Here is an 18,251-nt window from a genome sequence, read left to right as displayed (position 1 = left end):
CCATTGATACATCCCTAATATAAAGCAAACAACAAACAATATTGTAGGTATTAAAGACTAAATTCACAGTGCTCAGACAGCTGGCAGGGATTTAATACCAAAACACAGATCAGAAGACAGCAGTTGCCCTACAAGGCAACTGTATGCCCATTTTGCCTAGAGCACAATGTCCCTGAGGGAATTGCTGCTGGCTCCAAATGCTGTTTTCCAGGAAGGACACGCAGCAGAAGAAATATAAATATAGAAGCAAAAGAAGCTTTGCAAAGAAGCTCATGGATTTCCTCTTCTTTTTGCTGATTCCCAGACACAAACCTCCCACGTCTGGGTTGGAGCAAGTCAATCCTCTCCCTCCAGTGGCAGGAAACTCACTGCCAGGCTGGTTCAGCACCAAAAGCCACCTCTAGCAGAGTGGGTGATGGCTCCATCCTGGCTGAAGGCAGGTGCTTTGTGGGCTTCCTCCTTGTCCCCTGGGGAATGAGATCAGGGGCACCTCAAGACCATGGAACTGCAGCCTGGAGGGACTTTGTAGAAGCATCATCTCTGGAGCTCCTTGCCCAGGGCAGCCCACCAGGAACGAAAGGGACAAAGCAAAGAGCCCTGCTGAGGTGGATCATGCCCACTGAAGGGTAAACTGAGGTGTGGATGGCTCATCTCTCCCTCTGTGAGGGAGCTGCATCTGCCAGGATCCAACACTGCTCTCAGTGGATGCAGGTGCAGGCAGGAAGAGAAGTCCAGCCAGGAGCTAGTCCTGGGAGGCTGTGATAGTTTTGTCATGTCTGATGATGTAGGAGAGGGAACCAGTGCTCTCCCTGGTCTTTGGGTAGTAGAGGACGACCAACCAGATGAATATGAAGATTCCTGCAGGGAAAGGAAGACAAACACTCAGCAGCAGCAGGAGACAGTGGGAAGCATCTTGCCAGGATGCTAATAACACTTTCCTTCTGCTTCCAGGGGATTCCCTCAGCTTACTCCTGCCTCCCCCTCTCTTTCACATGAGCCATTTGGCTGGGACATGCCCTGAGTGGATAATATCCCTAGTCCTCTGCTAAGGAATGCCTTTCTTGGAGGAAAACCACCATGGGTGGAGTGGGTGTAATTGGGAGCCATGAGCATCTCCATGTGGTGGTTGAGACCTGCTGCTTGATGTGCCCTGCCAAAAGAAAGGGCATGACAGTGCTGGGAGGACCCTGGTGCCTTGGGATCCCTGGCCAACCCCCAGGCTGGCTCCTGCCTCCTCCATCTTCCCCACCCAAGCCCAGGGAACCCAGCTCAGAGTGAGTGCTGACCTTGGAAAGAGTTGAGGATGGTGAAGAGGTAGAGCATGACTGTGGAAGAGACGCCATCGGTGAGGAATACCAAGGCCCAAGTGGCTCCCAGCAGGCAGAAGAGCCCTGCTGCCACCAGAGCCACCTTCCAGGGCTTTTGGTGTCCCTGCACTGCCCCAGTGCCCTGCAAGCTGCAGGTCTTCTGGGTCACCACCCCAAAGACAGCCATGTTGAAGAGGAAGATGAGGCCAAAGTAGCCACAGTTGGTGATGTAGTGGACCAGAAGATGTTTGGAAGTGATCCAGCACCTGAAAAGAGACAACCATGGTGCCTCCAGCAGCTGTGCAAACCTCAGCAGCAGCCATGGGAGCCTTCCCTGGGGGAATTTTCCAAGGCCAGGGTGGAGGAGAGGGACAGTGGTGCATATCCACTGCCCTCATGTTACTCAGCTGGCAGGGAGCCTGGGTGGACCAGGTGGACCTTGGACACCTCTCCATGGGCTGGAGGGCTGCAGGCATGACCAAGGAGGCTCAGCATGAGAGGTGGGGGTGGCTGATGTGTTGCAATCACAATTAAGGAAGCAGAAGCAGAAGCATGGTGCAAAGCCAAACCAGATGGGTGCAATCCCTGACCACTGCACTCCTGGCAGGACTGAGCTACCCCTCCCTGTGCCAAAGGGCCTCCTGAGCCCTGTGAGCAGTGGCACACGCACATGTGGGCTATGACCTGGTGGTCCATGTTCTGGATGTTGTGTTCTCCATAGCTGCCAATAGCTCCTGCTACTCCCACCACGAGAACAGGGAATCCTGGAAGAAGGGAAACACAATCACAGAATTGTTTAGGTCAGAAAAGACCTTTAAGATCATCAAGTCCAGCCATTAACCCACATTCACCACTAAACCATGTTCCCAAGTGCCACATGCACACACCTTTTGAACACTTCCAGAGATGGCAACTCCACCACTGCCCAGGGCCAGTACCTAACCACCCTTTCAGTGAAGAAATTTTCCCCAATATGCAATCCAGACCTCCCACTGCCCCTCACCCCCCATCTGTGGTCCAGGCTCACCCCAGCCAACCAGGCACAGCTTTGCCAGATATCGGTGGATGTAGATGCCCAGGACCTTGACAAAGAGCAGGTAGAGCTGGCAGCCCTCCAGCGCCGTCCAGGTGAAGCAGCAGAGCAGGCAGTAGTGGGTGAACCCCCCCAGGACCTTACAGCTGTTTGGGTGGGCCCTGCCAGAGAGCCCACTGTTGAGCAGGAAGGCCAGGTTGAGGAGGAACAGGCTGCCCATGAGGTTGACATGCAGCCCCAGGTTGATGCGGACGGTCTCCTCAAACCTGAACCTGCACCTGAGTGTCCCAGAGGGGCCGGGAAAGGCAGGGGTCACAGGTGAGCAGGGCCTCATGCTGCACCACAGCAGGTCCATGCAGAGGCACTGGCATTGCCTCACACCTCTCCCAGCCTTGCAAACCCCGTGGAGCTGCTGGCACATCCCACCTTATGAAGATGCAGAAGGCCATGGTGAAGATGGAGAAAGCCATGGCTACTCCGCAGCCAGCGGTGGCAACAACTGTCAAAGCTTTTGCTGTGGAGCTATCCAGAACTGGGTTCTGCCAAACACACAGATGTTGGGTTAGACAGGCTCTGGAAACAAACCTGACTACCAGAGCCATGGGGCTGATAACCCCAGTGGGCTGCAGAGACCCCATACCAACCCCCAGAAAGTCTTCAAGGGAAGCAGGGCAGTGGTGGCTCAGAGGAGATGCTCTGAGGTAGGGTGAGCTGAGGGTGACCACCATGAGCACCCTCCTGGGAGTCTCCACCAGGATGTGGGACCTCAAGCCTTGCTGTGCCAGAGCCTGCACAAGGCTGGGGCCTTTTCCAGCCTGTCCTGCTCGGCTGACCCTGAGCTGGAGCTGTGCTTGGTTCTCAGCTTGCCTGAGAACAGCTGTAACTGTCCCTGTGTGGCTACTCATGACACCCAAGGGGCACAAAAGTGGGCAGGCAGCACTGCCAGGGCACAGGCAGGAGCTGCAGGGAGTGGGATCATCACCAGGAGGAGGGTGAAGAAGGTGAGATGGTCACAGGAGCAGACGGTCCCCTTGTCCCCACGCTGTGTGACACATCCACTGCTGCTCCAGCCTCCAGCCTGCCCTGCAACAGGCACGGGGAGCTGTGAGTGCTGCCACAGCACCTGTGCCCAGCCCACAGCTGCCCCCACCAGGGCATACCTTTGCTGGGATCCCAGAACACACATTGAGGGGTGATGCCCTGCAGAGGGAGAGTAGCGTCAGCCGATGCCAGGGGAGGGGCAGTGTGGGAGAGGGAGGGCAGGCAGGGCTGGCTTACTTGGGGCAGCTCCCTGTGGGCAAAGGTGAGCTGCACAGGCTCCTGCAGCCCCGAGATGCTGCTCTCTCCCACTGTGATGCCCACCACGGTGTTGTCCAAGACCTGAGCTGCCTGGTTGGGTTCCTGTGGAGGGGAAGCGCTGCAGGAGCTGAGCTGGTGGGTGGTGAGTGCTGGGGGCAGCGTGAAGGATGCTGGCAGTGCCAGCCTGTACCTTGAACATGCCAAGCTGCTGGATATTGAGGACTGTCACCACCATAGGCACTGTCTTGTTACTCAGGGACTGGAATATCTCCCTGGGGAGGTGGATTTTACCTGCCTTCCCTTTCTCTGTGGTGTTCAGCCTGCTGGGGCCCTGCAGCAGAGAACAGTGACAGGTTGTTGCTGCCAGGTCACATTTCTGTTCAGAACCTACCAATCTTGCTCCAGGCACAAATTCAGCTTTCCCCAGGTGAGTTTGCTCAGCAATATCAGCAAGACCCCTGAGGGCAGAAGGGAAGAACCTCATCCCCTGCACCCAGCACCTAGGGGGGCAGAGCTGGGAGTGAGACCCAGCAGGTTCTCTGCCCACCATCACCCACACCCTGGGTCATCCAGGGCCTGGGAGAGCCTCTGGGTGGACAGAAACACAAGGTCACACGTCTCTCCTGCTTTCCTACCTCACACTCCCCCTGACCACCTGGTTTGCTGGGATGGCTCCTTGGGGAGGGCTCTTTCCTCCCAAGTCACTTCACACGACTCCTTGCCAAGGGACGTTGATGTGGGCACATGATGCAACCCCACAGGGAGGAGGAAGAGCACAGCAGGGCACGCCAAGCCCTGGGGCAGGGGCTGAGGGATGCTTGGAAGGTGTGGGACCTTCCAAGCAAGGGGGAGGGAGGAGCACATCTCACCTCTGTGGGGGAGAAGGCGATGAGGACATCACTGGTGACAGCCCCGCTGACATTCAGGAGCAGCGTCCTGAGCCCGGCCAGCCTCGAGCTGTGCTGCCCCGACTGCAGCAGCCTGTGGGACAGGGGGCTGTGGGACAGGTGGCCGTGGGGATGAGCCCACAGAGCCTGTCCTGGCCATCCCTGGCACTACCTGAACAAGTTGTCCCTCAGGCAGGCACAGGCGCGGCTCGCAGAGCGCCACAGCTCCGGGCAGGGCTGGGAGGAGCGGAGGATGCGGAGGATGCTGCCCGGGTTCTGCTGCTCCACCGGCACATTGCAGCACTCTCGGTGCTCATCACCCCGAGGCAGCTCTGGGGAGGGTGGGAGCAGGTCACCACTGGGCACCACAGCACTGCGGGGGCACTGGGAGCAAGGGCAGGGATGGGAGGGGACCACTCACCAGAACAGCTGTTCTGTCCTTCGGCAACATCTGGAAGAGGAGTAAATGGAGAAAGGGGGGAAACACCAAAATCTGGGGTCAGTCCTCCCTCTGTCCAGAGGCAAAGGGGAGGAGAAGGCAGAAGGCTCTGGCAGCTGCCAGGTTTTAAAGGAACAGTCCTGCAGTTATGTGGGCTTCAAAAACACCTGGACAGTGATCGGAGCTGGTGAGGGCACAACCACTGTGTCCACCCTGCCAGAAGGGCTCAGAAAGGAGACCCTGGACTGCTGTACCCAGGTTTTAAAAAAGCCCCCAGCAACAAAGCCCCCAACTCTGCTCACCTCTGCACATCCCAGTGGGGACGCTGCCCTCTGCCCTGTCCACATTCCAGGATGAAATCCCCACAAGTTCTTTTGGTGAACACCTTCCCATGGGGAAACCTTCCCACAAAGCCCATACACCTCTCGTGCTTGTCCCCCCTTCACCTGCCACTCACCAGGCAGCAGCAGGAGCAGCAGGACAGTGCCCAGGAACAAGTTCATGCCACTTTGTGGGGTCTCCTGGCTGTACCTGGCCATCCCAGCACCTCTGCTCCCCTTGCCCCGGCAGCTCTGCTCTACCCCAGGCTCCCCCGGGGCTTGTGGCCACTTCCGAGGCAAGAGCTGTTCCTCATTTCCCTTCTGGGAACCCCTCATGCCTTCCTGTGAGGTGGCAAGTGACCTCCTGTCCCACCCACAGCAACGGCAACAGCCAGCAGAGCTGCAGCATTTCCCCCATGGCTCCTTCCCACGACCAGCTCCGGGCTCTTTGCTTTCCCTTTCTCCCCACAGTCCTGCCAAGGGCTGATGGCCCTAAACAGCAAATGCTGGAACATCCTCATCACCACAAGGATGAACATCCCCTTCCTGCAAGGTGCCCCTGCCCCAGCTGGGTGCTGGAAGATGGTGGAGGGGATGATCTGAAACCAGCTGGAAGGGGAACGGTGGGATGGGAGATGTGGTGCTGTGCTTGCAAGAGGCACAGCCAGATTCTGCCTGAGGGCAGCCACTGAGGGCACGATTCCCACCCTCTGATGTCTCCCTGTCCTTCACCAGCTTCCCTTTCTGCTGGTTAGTGACTGACCCCAGACACTTCCCAAGCCAAGGTACCTCCCTCCATAACTCCAACCCCAGTGGCACCAGGCAGCCAGTGCTCTGCCAGGAGCACCATTATCAGCCCCAGCTCAGCAGGATTCTGTAGGGTGAACGCTGGGTCCTGCGCCGGAAATGGGATAACTCAGATGAGAGACGGATCCCATTGCAGAGCCCACCATGCACTGAGCAGAGACCCCACACTCCGAGAGGAACAACTTTAATGGGCACAAATCTGGTGTGCAGCTAGGTTCACTGAACCCCTCCATCACCAAAAATAGACATTCAACAAAATAACAAAAATAGATTATTTCAGCTGCCTGAGGGTGTGGCGGGGGCAGAGTCATTCTGGCGTCCCTGGGGAAGGACCCTCATGGTGACCACCAGCAAGGGCTGAAAACTGGGCCTTTCCCACCCATTATCCCTGGCCTCAGGACATGGGAGAGGACATCCAAAGTCACTGGGGACCCCATCCCTACCCCTTCCACTTTTTACAGCCCCCACTGCCTAAGTCAGCATCCCTCCCTCCCTCCCTCCTTCCTTCCCTCCTGCCCCAAGGGTGCCAAGCCAGTCAGGATGGAGTGGGTGGGAAAACTGGGGAGGGGGCAGCAGAGGTGGGGGGTGGCCAGCCCCGCTGTGGGTCCCTGGGCTCCTTGTGGCACTACAGGGAAGTGCAGTAGCAAAGCAGATGGTGTGGTCCTTCTTGTGGCCGTCCTTGGCGTGGGGAGCTCTGGCACGGCGCGGCCCCCACGGCGCTCAGCTGCTGCTGGGCTGCAGCTTGGCACTGTCAGAGCTGCTCTGAGAGTCAGGGGACTTCCTCGCCTGCAGCACCATGGTCCAGTACCAGAGGAAGATAAGGAAACCTGGCAGAGGGGAGAGGAAGTGTGGGTGAGCCCCCCTGAGGTACAAACAGCAGGTGAGAGAGGCACCCAGCCTGCCAGAGCTGCTCTGGCACACCAACACCCCGTGAACATCCTGGTGCCCTTCAGAGGAGCCCAGAGTCACAGACTCACCTTGGAGGGAGTTGATGATGGTGAAGATGTAGAGGGAGACAAGGCAGAACACACCAGAGGTGAAGGAGAAGAAGATGAGTGCCCAGGGGATGCCCAGCAGGATGCTCAGCCCAAAGAGGGCCAGGACGTGCTTGAGCTTGTGCCCTTTTTTGTTCTGCCGCAGGATCTCCCGTACCATGGCCCCCAGCATGATTGAGTTAAAGAGGAACACCAGGCTGAAGAAACCCAGGTTCACGACGTTATGGATCAGGGGGCTGGTGATCCAGCATCTGGAGGGAGGAGAAAGGGCAGAGGGTGACACTGTGCCCTCCCACAGGGTCACCAGGAGGGGCTGGGAGCAGCACAGGAGCGTGGTGCCAGCCCAGCACGAGGGAGGGGGGAAACCCTGGCACAAAACCCCAGAAAAGCCCCAGGCCATGGTGAAGGATTAGCCAGCTGACTTCACCTATGACCAGAGAGCAGGTAACCCATCTCCCAGGACTCACATGGTTGCATTGGTGGATCTGCCATCAAGGGATTCATAGATGGGAATGGACAAGGGGCCATAGTTGTTCCAGCCAGCCAGGAGGATCAGCATCACACACAAGAAGGGGACTCCTGGGAGGAAAGAGCAGAGTGAAGTGGCTGCCCCACTCCCTGACCTTCTGGAAGAATTTGTTGCCCATTTCTCACTGCACAGAGCACAAGCTAAGGTTTCCCAAAGGGAAACCAAGGATGGAACACACAACATAAGCCCCACTCGGGGAGGGTTGTGCTGACCCCAGCTGGGGACCTCCCAGGGATGTGGAGCTTTAGGCCATAAAAGATCATTAAATCTTCCTGCCATGACCTCCAGCCCAGAGCATGGTAGAGAAGCATGGGCCCTTCCTGCATCCAGCCCATCCCTCTGGGCTCTCATGGGTGTTTCTTTCAGAAAGAAAGGATCCTATCACTATTTAAAGATCCCAAGTGGTGGCTCTCACAGCTCTCCACTGCTGGGTGATCCCCCAGCATGACCCAGTCTTGCTTTAGCACCAGGTTCTGCTCTCAAGCCTCCTTCTCCACCAAGGCTCTTGAGAGACTCTCCAAGAGAGCTCCACCAAGCTGCTCCCCCAGAGCTGTCCCCATCCCCATCCAGTGGGAAAAACCTATCTGAGTCCCCTCCCACCCAGTGCCTGCCTCCCCCTGCTCACCCCAGCCAGCCAGGCAGAGTTTGAGGAGGAAATGGTCGTGGTAGGCGTTGAAGACTTCGATCACCAGCCGGTAGAGGTTGTAGCCCTCAATGCCCATCCAGGTGAGGCAGCTCAGGAGTGAAAAGTGCAGAAACAACCCCCCAAATCTGCAGATGGCCTCGCTGCTGGCAGCCAAGTGCTCAGAGATGAGGAAGGTGATGTCCAGGAGGAAGATGGCGACCAGCAGGTTCATGTGGATGCGCATGCTCATGATCTGGTCTCGCTGTTTGCTCCTGGAGAATCAAAGGGAGCAGAACTCACCACTGTGCCTGGCCAGCACCAAAGGTGCCCAGAGCACCCCTCAGCCCTGCATGGGGCAGCTTGCCCCAGCAGAAGAGCAAGGAGACTCTTTGGTAGTGCCAGGGACTGAGAGACCAACCCCACAGGTGGGATCACCCACCCCACGTGCAAATCCAGCCCCTGCTGCTGACCCTGCCCTGAAGATGCTCAGGGGCTGAAGCACTTTTCCTATGGAGACAGGCTGAGTGAACTGGGGTTGTGCAGCCTGGAGAAGGCTCCAGAGAGACCTTCAAACACCTTCCAGTGCCTGAAGAGAACTAGAAAGAGACTTTGAGCAGGGCATGGAGTGACAGGACAAGGAAGAATGGCTTCAATCTAAGGGCAAGTTTAGATTATATATTGAGAAGAAATTCTTCCCTGTGGTGAGAAGGATGGTGAGGCCCTGGCACAGATTGCTAAGAGAAGAAGTTGTGGATGCTCCATCCCTGGAATTCTGCAAGGCTGGTTTGGACAGAGTTCTGGGTAACCTGGTGTAGTGAAAGGTGTCCCTGTCCATGGCAGGGGCATTGGAAATGGATAATCTTTCAGTCCCTTCCAACCCAAACCATTCTATATTTTCATGATTCTATGATTTCAGGTCTGAATCATCCACTTAGCATCAGTGACATGACTCAGGAGAAGACACTCATGTTCTCCTCCAGGTCCTTGAAAAGATCTTTGCAGACTTCTTCTTGCTGCATCCATAACAACCAAGAAGATTTTCCAAAATCATTGAAAGGAGCTGGTGTTTCTGAGCCCCCTGCAGGGCACCTGATCAAGAGGGTGGATCCTGGACAGGAGAACTCTGTTTTCTTCAAATAAGGCTCCTTCATGATGCTTCTGTTTAGGCCACCAACTGCTTGGTGGGTTTGTGGCCACCCAGGTGTTCATGGCCAGGGACAGGACACAGACAGGGAGCAGAGGCTGAACCATCACACTGTACCTGAAGTAGAGGAAGAAAATGGTGCAAATGGATGCCAAAGCTGAGATCAGGCAGCCAACGTAGGTTATGATACTCAGGTAATTCCTGTGCACAGAGGTGATCTCTGGAGAGGATACCTGAGGAAGAGGAGGAATGGGAGATGGTGAGGAAGAACACCGCTGGGAATTATGTGAGGGATCTGAGGGAAGGTGCTACCCACCATGAGCACAGCAAAGTAGGTGAGGTGGTTGCACCTGCACTCTGTCTGGCTGCTCCCTGTCACTGTTGTACACCCATAGCTGTCCCAGCTCCCAGAACTGGCTGTGCAAGAGAAAGGAGAGCATCTGGTGAGCAGCAGGAACATCTGCCATGGGATAAAGGATCTTCAGGGCAAGGTGCCCATGGAGAGAGGGAGAACAAGAGTGGGGGGTCCCAGCTTGTCCCAGGCCAAGCACACATACTCAAATAGCCCCCTCAGCACAAGAACCCATCCCTAGGGAAGGGAGAAACTCTTAGATTAGCTATGGAGGGAAAAAACTGACATCAGCCCTGTGGGAATGGCTTATGCAGATGGAGGGAGGGAGGTGCAGAGCAGCCTTCACCCTGCTGGTGGGGCTGTGGTACCTTGGAGAAAGGAACTGACTTCACACCCAAGGGCAGGGCACTCACCAGAGCTGTCCTCCTGCCAGAAGACGCACAGTGGGGTTACGTTCCTCTGCAATGACAAAACCACGGGCCCTGGTCAGGATGCAGCTGTGGGTTTGTTGCCTGCCCATCACTTCTGATAGGGGACAACACAGGGCAGGAGACAAGATTGTCTCAGGAGACAACTGTAACTTAGATAAACCAGACTTCCCCTATGGTGGGAGTGGGCTCCAGGCAGAGACCACTCTGCTAACAACAGATGGAGCAGACACCTCCTTCCAGATCCTCTTTTGCAAACAAAGGCTCAGCTTTGAGCAGGCACCTGACAGAGCCATGAATGAACCAAGGGCCTGCTAGAAGAGTGCACCCCAGCCCTGGTGACAGTGCTGGGTGTGACACATCTGCCATGAGGCATCTCCTGGACAGGGGAAGGCAGTGCCACCACCAGTGCCCACAGGGAAGCCATGACTGTGATACAGCCCCAGAACACACAGCAGACCCTGCACAGACAGGCCATGGACCTGCATTGTGACCACACCCTAAGCTGGCAGGGCCTGAGCCCTCCTTCCCCCTCCATTCCTGGTGGAATCAGGTTCTGTGGGGCCGTTTCCCCACCTACCGGCAGCTGGTCATGGAAGAAAGTGAGGACCACAGGGTCGGAGAGGTTGGCCACCACTGTGTCCACCAGGGAGATGCTGACCACCTTGTCACCCAGGACTTGGCTGCTGTTTTCATCCTGTTGGAGAAGAGGAGGCAGTGGCAGTGTGGGAAGGCAGAGGAGAGTGCCCAAGAAGAAGGTCTCATGACTTTACCTGTCAAGCTTTTAGCTCATCTCTGAAGCATCTTCTCCCAGTGAGCACCAGCACCCTGGTCTGGTGGCATCCCTGCAGCCCAGTACCATGGACACCCCACCATGCCATTCCCCTGGGCATTACCTGGAACATGGTCTGCCTGCTGATGTCCATGAGGAGCACCCTGTGCTCCACCACCTCCTCCCTCTCCTTCCCCATCATGAACAGGCTGCTTGGCAGGTCCACCGTGAATCCCTGGACCTCCCCACTCTCCTGCAAAGAAAGACTCATCAGAAAAAAGGTTGAGAGAGAGCAGGATAGGCCAAGAGCACTAGGGCAGACTGTCCAGGACCCACCTCTCTCTGGGAAGCAAAGGTCAGGTGCTGAGGAGCCCGACTGGGCTGGACCCTCAGGACGGTCGCGTGCACTGTGGCCTCCCCAAAGGTCTGGTTCTGCCCCTCGAGCTCCACCTTGGCCAGCATCTCCTCCAGCTCCCCCAGTTTGCTGTTGGGAAGGAGCACAGTGAGCTGGGTGCAGCAGGGGTGCATTGGCAGCAGCAGGAGTGGGGCCAGCTGGGAACTCACCGCCGGAGCCTCTGCTGCTCCGTGGCTCCCGTGGCTGCTGCCAGGGGCTGGGCAATGAGCTGGTCCAAGTCACTGAGCTGCTCCTTCACATCCTGCTCCCAGACAGGCATGCTCTCTGCAGAGGCTGGAGGAAAGGAAATGCCATGAAATGCATGGGCAGAATTGTTTCCTCATGCCCCAAACTAGCTGGCAGAGCCCTGGTGGGAGCAGAAAGCAGAGGGCTTCAAGGTGACCCCAAGCCAGGAAAGCTGACAGTGACCCCAACCCACAGGGCTTTCCTGCCACCCAGAGCTCAGCTCCCACTGAGGCCATGGGCACCTCATGGTGGAGACTGGACCCTGAGAAACCACTGCAAAGACCTCAGTTTTCCAGGATTTTAGGCAGCATTTTGAAAATCTCCACCTTTCAGGATGCTGGGTACCAGGCCTGTCTTTGGGCTGCTTCAAGAAAACCTACATCCCCTTCAATCACCTTCAGCTATTTTCATATCACCAGGCTAAACCACACACTGGGAAACAACCAGTGCTCTGATGATGACTAGGGGACAGGCTGGGGATAAAACAACCCAAAACATTAAATTGCACTTACCAGGGAAGCTGTAATTAGTTTTAGCATCCATGGAGGTGTTCTTCCCACCCTTTTCAATGTAGGACACGTTGAAGATGTAGGCTGCAGTTCTCTCAGTCTCCTGGCTCCTCTGTCCCCGGGGGATGCTGCTGGATGGGTCCCTCCCCAGGAGGATCCTCTGCTTCCCATACACCAGCAGCAGGGTCCTGTTGAACTCAAACCAGTAGATGCAGAAGCGGTACCTGCCCAAGGTGGGGGGCAGGCTGTACTTGTAGGAAGAGTTATTCCTGTTTGGCCTTTTTATGATCAGTGCTTGGGCTGTGTTGGCGATGGTCATGTTGTCAGGGTTGTTCTCATAGATGACAGAGCTCTCCTGGGTCTGGTTTCGGTCCCCACAGAAGCGGAAATCCTCTTCCCTGCGGCCAGTGGCTCCCACCCCTGCATTGTACAGGCACACAGAGACCAGCAGATCAGCTGGAGGGACAGCCAGCCCCAGCAAACATCGCAGCCCTGCAGCAGCTGTCACACGTGGCATGCCAGCTCTCCACCCAGTTATCCCAACCCTGTCCCACAGGCTGTGTGACACCAGCCACGTCCCCAGTGTCACAGCCACGCTGCAAGGATCTGCCAAGGCAGCAGGCAGCAGGCCCTCCTGTCTTTCAGGGACACCCTCTGCCATGTGTCACATCAGCACACACTGGAAGAGGAGCTCCATTCCCAGAAGGGATGGATGGATGGAGACCATCTCCTTTCCCTGGAAAGGACACAAGGGACCCACCCATCTCTCTGCCAAAGACACCCACCAGAGGCACATCATCCTATGAGATGTTTTACTTCTGGGAAGCCTTGATTGGGTACATCTCATGGTGTCCCCAGCAAATGTTTTGGGGCTGCCAGTTACTCCCAGTAGCCCAAACCCAGCTCACCATCCCAAAGCAGGACAGTCTACCTTGGAGAGGGGAGAGAAGGAGCAGGAAGAGGACCTTCATCCTGGGCAGCTCTCTGCTTTGGCTTGGCCTTCAGGGAGACAGCAGAGCCTGAAAGGATACAAAGGGAAGGGGCCACATGAGTATTTGAGTATGCCCATGCCATGAGGGCAGGGATGGAGAGCAAAGGCTGTGCAGGTGGGACAGCAGCCGGTGTCACATCCAATCCTTGTTGCCTCTGCCTTCAGGAGGAGCCAGAACCACTGAGCATCCAGGCTGGCTGTGAGCTGAAGGATGGCAGAGGCTGGAAGCCCCTGAGTTCTCTGCATGGAGAGGGTGCCCCCCATTCCAGCACAGATTCAAATCACCAAAGAACCCACAGAGGAAGGTCCCCTCTTCCTCTCCCAGCTCCACATCTCAGTTAACACCCTGACTTGTTATCAGAAATAATAGGAACAGAAGGAAACTGTGGTTTCCTAATTTGTCAGCCCTAAAATTATTTTCTCAGATTCTTTCAGCTCCTGCAAATTGGCTGAGGAGCTGGGCACATTGCAAACCACTCCATCGTCTCAGCCTGCAGAAACAGGCTCCCCCAGGCACATCCTGGCAATGCCAGCACAGCAGCCCAAATCTGCTGCTCACAACCAGCTGGGCCACATGCTGTGCAGCCCCTTTGCCCATCCCTCATCTGGCACTCTGCTCCACCACCCCTTTCTTTGTCTTCGCACGAGGACAGGGCTTCTGTGACCTACAGCAGGCCAGCACCGAGCACCCTCAAGTGCTGTCACACCCCTGCACTCACCCAGCCACAGCCTTCACACATACAGACCCTTCAGCTCTGCTGGGAAGCACCAAGCGTCACCTCCTCCTCCTCACCCCGCTCTCACAGTCACCATGGGACACACCCTGCCAGGGTCTGGCGATCAGCAGGAGCTCCCCCAGGGTGGGACAGCATTTGGGGGGAGGCTGTCGGAGGAGCTGGCCCAGCCCAACACTTGTCAATGCCCGAAGTGAAGCCAGCACCATTTACCATTACTGCACCCCACTGCTCTCGATCACCCCCCAAAACTCACCAAGCAGTCGAGTCCTGTTTTGTTCGCTCTGAGTAGGTGCTGGGGCACCAACCAGCATCACCTGCAAAAGCTTCTGAGCTCTCTCAGATGCTCAAGGGTCACCAGATGCTTAAAACTCATTAGCAGATTTCTCCCAGCAGCACAGGCGCTGTCTGGAAGTTTCTCTAGCCAGCACAGGTCTTTCACGAGTACACAGCCCACTCCCCATCTCTTTCTTGTGGCAATTTATCACCAGAAGACAGGGGCTCCGGGTTGTTAATTAACCTGCTGCCGTCACTTGGTGGCTGTAACTAAGTGACACTAAAAAGATCTCCCAGTGTGAGCTGGGAGGGTATGGCACATGCACGACCTGGCAGGAGTAAATGGATTTGGATGGGGCTGCCATCTCAGAGCCTTGCCACACCCTTAGGAATCACTCATATGTATCCATAAAACACGGACCTGGGGTGGCAAAACGCTGTTGGTGATGGGAAACACCTGGATCACTTAAAAGCAATGGAATTTCATGTGAATGCCAACCGTGTTGAGGCAGCACAGAGCTGGCACACCAATAAAGCATCGCCCCTGGATGGGGAATGCAGAATCCTAATGAGGCCTCAGCCCATCCCACTGTGCCGGCATCTTTAAGGCTTTACCGGGATGGTTGGAGGAGAGGATCAGCCCCTTTCAGCCGTTACTCAGCCGGGACCAGAAATCCCAGTGGGAAGGAGGGTGGGGGAGCCGGTATTTCCCCTCCGAGCCCTGCACGGTCCCGCTCGCCCTGACGCCGATTGCCGTTTCCTGAGCCGAACAATAGCAAGAGAAAATCCCCTGCAAATGGTTTCACAGTGAGAAACCATGGCTTCCATCCACACTGGCAAAAAGCACCAAAGGTAGCCGGATGTGCTGAATTCTCATCAAAGCTGAATCCTGCCTCGTCATCTTCCCATACCCGGATCGCAGTGGGGAAAAATTCCTGGCTTGGCCTCAAGATCAACCAAACTACGTACAAAGAGGTGGCAGACACTCTGCCAGGGCTGCACAGCTTGGAGAGGCTCCCTTACCAGCAGAGACAGAGGCTTATTCCTGGACAGCAGGTCCTATTCTCCCATCACCATTAACATACTGGTCTTGGAAAGAAAGGCCAAGGCATTATATCGACGTCTCTGAACCCTAGGTGAATGGAGGGGGGAAAAAAAGACTAAAAACCCCACAAACAAAAAGCCTAGTGTTTACTACCACCTTACTGCTTTCTGGGTGACTTGGCAGCAGGTATTTTAAGCTTTTGGAGGTGGCACGTGGTTTTGGATATGACCATTTTTTCCCCCAAGAAGAACGGAAGATGCTCTGATGACTCAAACGGAAACAGAGAGATCCAGGGGCTTTTATCTGTTTTCCTTCCAGGTCCGGTAGGAAAGTGACGCTGTGTTCCTCGAGATATCAATGAGTCTGAAGCTCGTCACCACGGTGGGTTACTCAGGCAGAGACTCAGCCATACGATGAGGAAACTGTGGCACAGAGAGGCAAGCCAGGACGGGCTCCCAGAGATGCAAAACAGCTTTGCACAACCAGCCCCTGTCACAGGGACCAAAGACAGCGTGCCCTGGGGCTGGAGCTGTCCAGGGATGTGAGGACCACACCGGGGGTCCAGTGTCAGTATCTGAGTGCTTCACAAAGTGCCCTTGTCCTTGGCCAGTGGTGTGTGTCCACAGGGGCCAGCTCCACGTTATTCATGGCATTGGCATGTGATTCCCGACATTGGCACGTGATTCCCGTCGCTGGTGGGCGGCCGGGGCCGACTGGGTGCGTTTGTTATTAACAAACTTTGCCCGAGGAGCTGAGGGGCAGCTGCACTGTGCCAGCAGCCTGGCACTGCCAAGCTGTGCCAGGGGTGCCTCAGCTTTTCCCTGGCCATGGCACTGCACACAGCACCCAGCAGCTTCAAGATGAGTCTTGCCAACAGGATGAAACCAGATCTGGTAGTGATTCCCACGGGAGCGGCACAGCTCCCTGCCAGATCTGTTCTTTGCCAGCTGCTGGCAGCCCTCCCTTCCCACAGAGGCGTGGGGAGCACCAAGGGGAGGCTGGCACAGGCGCCTGCCACTGCCTGGGGCTCCTGAGACGGAGCGTTTGCTTAGAGCTGGGTATTGACATTCAAAACTTTTTAAAAATTTCCATTTCCTAAAAAACACCACAAACAGAAATACCACAGTGAACTAACCCAGCATTTCCTCCAGTGCCAGGGCAACAGGGCACCTGGCTGGGTGGCACACGAAGCCTTGTGGCTTCAGCAGCAGCCACACACACTCTGCAAAGGACAGGGACACTGACACCAAGGCTGACGTGACACAGTGACAGAACATCCCTGGCCACAGACAGTTGTTCCTGCCGTGCACTCCCACCACGCAGTCTTCTTAGAGAGCAGTCCCATTTCTCCTCCTGCACATCCTCCTTCCAAACCACTCCCTTGGGTTTCAAATGGCTCCCAAAACACGCTGTCTACTCCCAGGTCTTGTCCCCGTTCACATGAGCAAGGTCCTCATTGCCTGCCTGTGCAGCAGGTGCCAGGGAAGAGAAGTGCAGAGCAGCGCAAAGTAGCTCAGGATCACCCCAAATGAGGCTCGCAGGTATTTGGCACAGAAAGCAAGGCCCTGAAGCTTAGTGAGGGCAAAGTCTGCAGCACTCAAGGAGCCAGGTAAGAGACTGTGGGCCTCCTGGATTCCTGCCAAACCCCAGCTGTTGGGTGAGCTGATGGGAAAGGAGTTGGTGAGTCCAAGCGCTCCTGAAAAACAGGCGCCGGCAGGCTGTGCCCAGCTGGTCCCGTGCAGACATTGGCACGCTGTGAGCGACCCAGCCTGCTGTCTGTGAACCACAGAGCTCTGAGCCTGCACCCACGGGTGCCACCACAAGGTGCAGGGACGGCCAATCCCAGGGATCCCCGTGCAGGGAACACACAGTTGCTTGCAAACCTGTCGCTCTGCAAATAGCAGCCCCCAGGCCGCAGGATTAAGAGCTGGACTGCAACCAAGTATGCAGCATTTTCAGTCCTTGGCTTAATTCACATGGGAGCTGCAAACCCAGCAAGGGACATGGCAAACCCCACTGTGGCTGCAGTCCCAGGCTCAAAGGATTTGCCCCCCTTCCATCTCCGAAACACTCCTGGCTCCCCGCTGGCAGTGGAGCTTGGGGGAGGGGGCAGGGGGGGTTACTGCAGCCCTCAGACCATGAAATGAGCTTTGGCTCCCTTCCCTCCACAACAGCCATTCAGACTTGCTGCCAGGAGGTTATTCCAGGAGACTTCATTTCAATTCTGCAGCTGGTCTCACGGAGTTTTGCTGGTCTCTCTGGAGGGGCCGCACAGACAGCGGGTAGAGACCACCCCGAGCATCCTACATCCCAAATCCCGCAGAGACATGTCAGGACCAGCAGCAGCAAACTGGGATGTTGCAGGAGGAATCCCCCCAAAAGGCATTTTAGGGGAGGGAGATCGTCCTGTCGAGACACGCCGGTGATCCCACGGGATGCTGCACCCTCCGCCGGGAGGGAGGAGAGGAAGGAATGGGGTGTGCTGGTGGCTCCCATGAAGTGGGGAGCAATATCCACACACCGGGCCGACGGCCGGGGCTTCGTGGAGCTCAGCTCTGCCCCGGGCAGCAGCCCGGAGCAGCCGGTCCTGGGCAGCACAGGGGGTTTTGTGGCTCCATGGCCCAGGAACCCAGCCTGGCTCCGGAGCAAGCGAGTGCTCCCATGGAGCAGGGATGAAGGTTGGTTTCACAGATAACTCACACCACGGCCACGAGCAGAGTCCCCGGGCCCTGCCTAGCCGGACACATCACACCCACCGGAGCGGGGTCCCGCTCAGCCCCCCCATAGCCCTCCTCTCCATCCATCCATCCATCCAGGCTGCTCCTGCCCGAGCGAGCCGGGGCGCTGCCCGGTGCCACCGTCCGCGCAGAGCCCCAGTGCCCCCAGCCCCGCTGGGCTGCCCCAGCCCCGGCTCATGCCCACCCTGTTCGCTCCCCTCCTGCCGCCCTGCCCGCGTCCGGAGCGCCGCAGCATCCCCCGGGCTGCCGGTGCCGGGCAAACGCCACCTCTGGCAACCCCACGGCGGAGCCCCGATCGTCCCCCGTCCCCGGCTCAGCCGCTCCCATCGCTCCCATACCTGGATTCGGGGCGGGCTCGGCTCGGCACGGCCCGGCACCGCC

The 18,251-nt window shown here is 56.8% G+C and overlaps 2 protein-coding genes across 2 annotated transcripts; both read right to left on the bottom strand.

Annotated features, from left to right (window-relative positions):
- Positions 1 to 77: 77 nt before the first annotated feature.
- Positions 78 to 5,504, bottom strand: ADGRG3 (adhesion G protein-coupled receptor G3). Its single transcript, XM_042779642.1, has 13 exons — positions 5,497 to 5,504; positions 4,948 to 5,105; positions 4,699 to 4,858; positions 4,509 to 4,620; positions 3,830 to 3,970; positions 3,619 to 3,741; positions 3,501 to 3,540; positions 3,323 to 3,423; positions 2,767 to 2,879; positions 2,335 to 2,618; positions 1,978 to 2,071; positions 1,287 to 1,573; positions 78 to 858 (listed from the first exon to the last, which is right to left on the bottom strand). The coding sequence occupies exons 1-13, from the start codon at positions 5,502 to 5,504 to the stop codon at positions 743 to 745; spliced, it is 1,737 nt and encodes a 578-aa protein (XP_042635576.1). The 3' UTR covers positions 78 to 742.
- Positions 5,505 to 6,260: 756 nt separating this feature from the next.
- LOC117001450 (adhesion G-protein coupled receptor G1-like) lies at positions 6,261 to 18,251 on the bottom strand. Its single transcript, XM_033069807.2, has 14 exons — positions 18,209 to 18,251; positions 13,018 to 13,105; positions 12,090 to 12,506; positions 11,502 to 11,625; positions 11,274 to 11,421; positions 11,062 to 11,190; positions 10,746 to 10,862; positions 10,151 to 10,196; positions 9,702 to 9,802; positions 9,503 to 9,618; positions 8,242 to 8,513; positions 7,555 to 7,666; positions 7,070 to 7,338; positions 6,261 to 6,919 (listed from the first exon to the last, which is right to left on the bottom strand). Exons 2-14 carry the CDS (start codon positions 13,055 to 13,057, stop codon positions 6,813 to 6,815), a joined length of 1,998 nt encoding a protein of 665 aa, XP_032925698.1. The 5' UTR covers positions 13,058 to 13,105; positions 18,209 to 18,251; the 3' UTR covers positions 6,261 to 6,812.

This window comes from Catharus ustulatus, chromosome 11 (assembly GCF_009819885.2).
Source record: "Catharus ustulatus isolate bCatUst1 chromosome 11, bCatUst1.pri.v2, whole genome shotgun sequence".
Taxonomy (NCBI): domain Eukaryota; kingdom Metazoa; phylum Chordata; class Aves; order Passeriformes; family Turdidae; genus Catharus; species Catharus ustulatus.
Note: the sequence above shows the minus strand (reverse complement) of the source record. Positions and strands in the feature narration are given on the sequence as shown.

What these genes read in the sequence shown, in the direction of transcription:
- ADGRG3 (XM_042779642.1), bottom strand. An exon ending in TCGCCTTCTCCCCCACAGAG is followed by an intron (nt 3,971 to 4,508) that starts GTGAGATGTGCT and finishes TCTCTGCTGCAG; the next exon opens with GGCCCCAGCAGGCTGAACAC. An exon ending in CATCCTCAACTCTTTCCAAG is followed by an intron (nt 859 to 1,286) that starts GTCAGCACTCAC and finishes CTTTCCCTGCAG; the next exon opens with GAATCTTCATATTCATCTGG.
- LOC117001450 (XM_033069807.2), bottom strand. Translation starts at nt 13,057, where the DNA reads ATGAAGGTCCTCTTCCTGCTCCTTCTCTCCCCTCTCCAAG. An exon ending in GAGCAGCAGAGGCTCCGGCG is followed by an intron (nt 11,422 to 11,501) that starts GTGAGTTCCCAG and finishes CCTTCCCAACAG; the next exon opens with CAAACTGGGGGAGCTGGAGG. An exon ending in ACTCTGCCTGGCTGGCTGGG is followed by an intron (nt 7,667 to 8,241) that starts GTGAGCAGGGGG and finishes CTTTCCTCCCAG; the next exon opens with GAGTCCCCTTCTTGTGTGTG.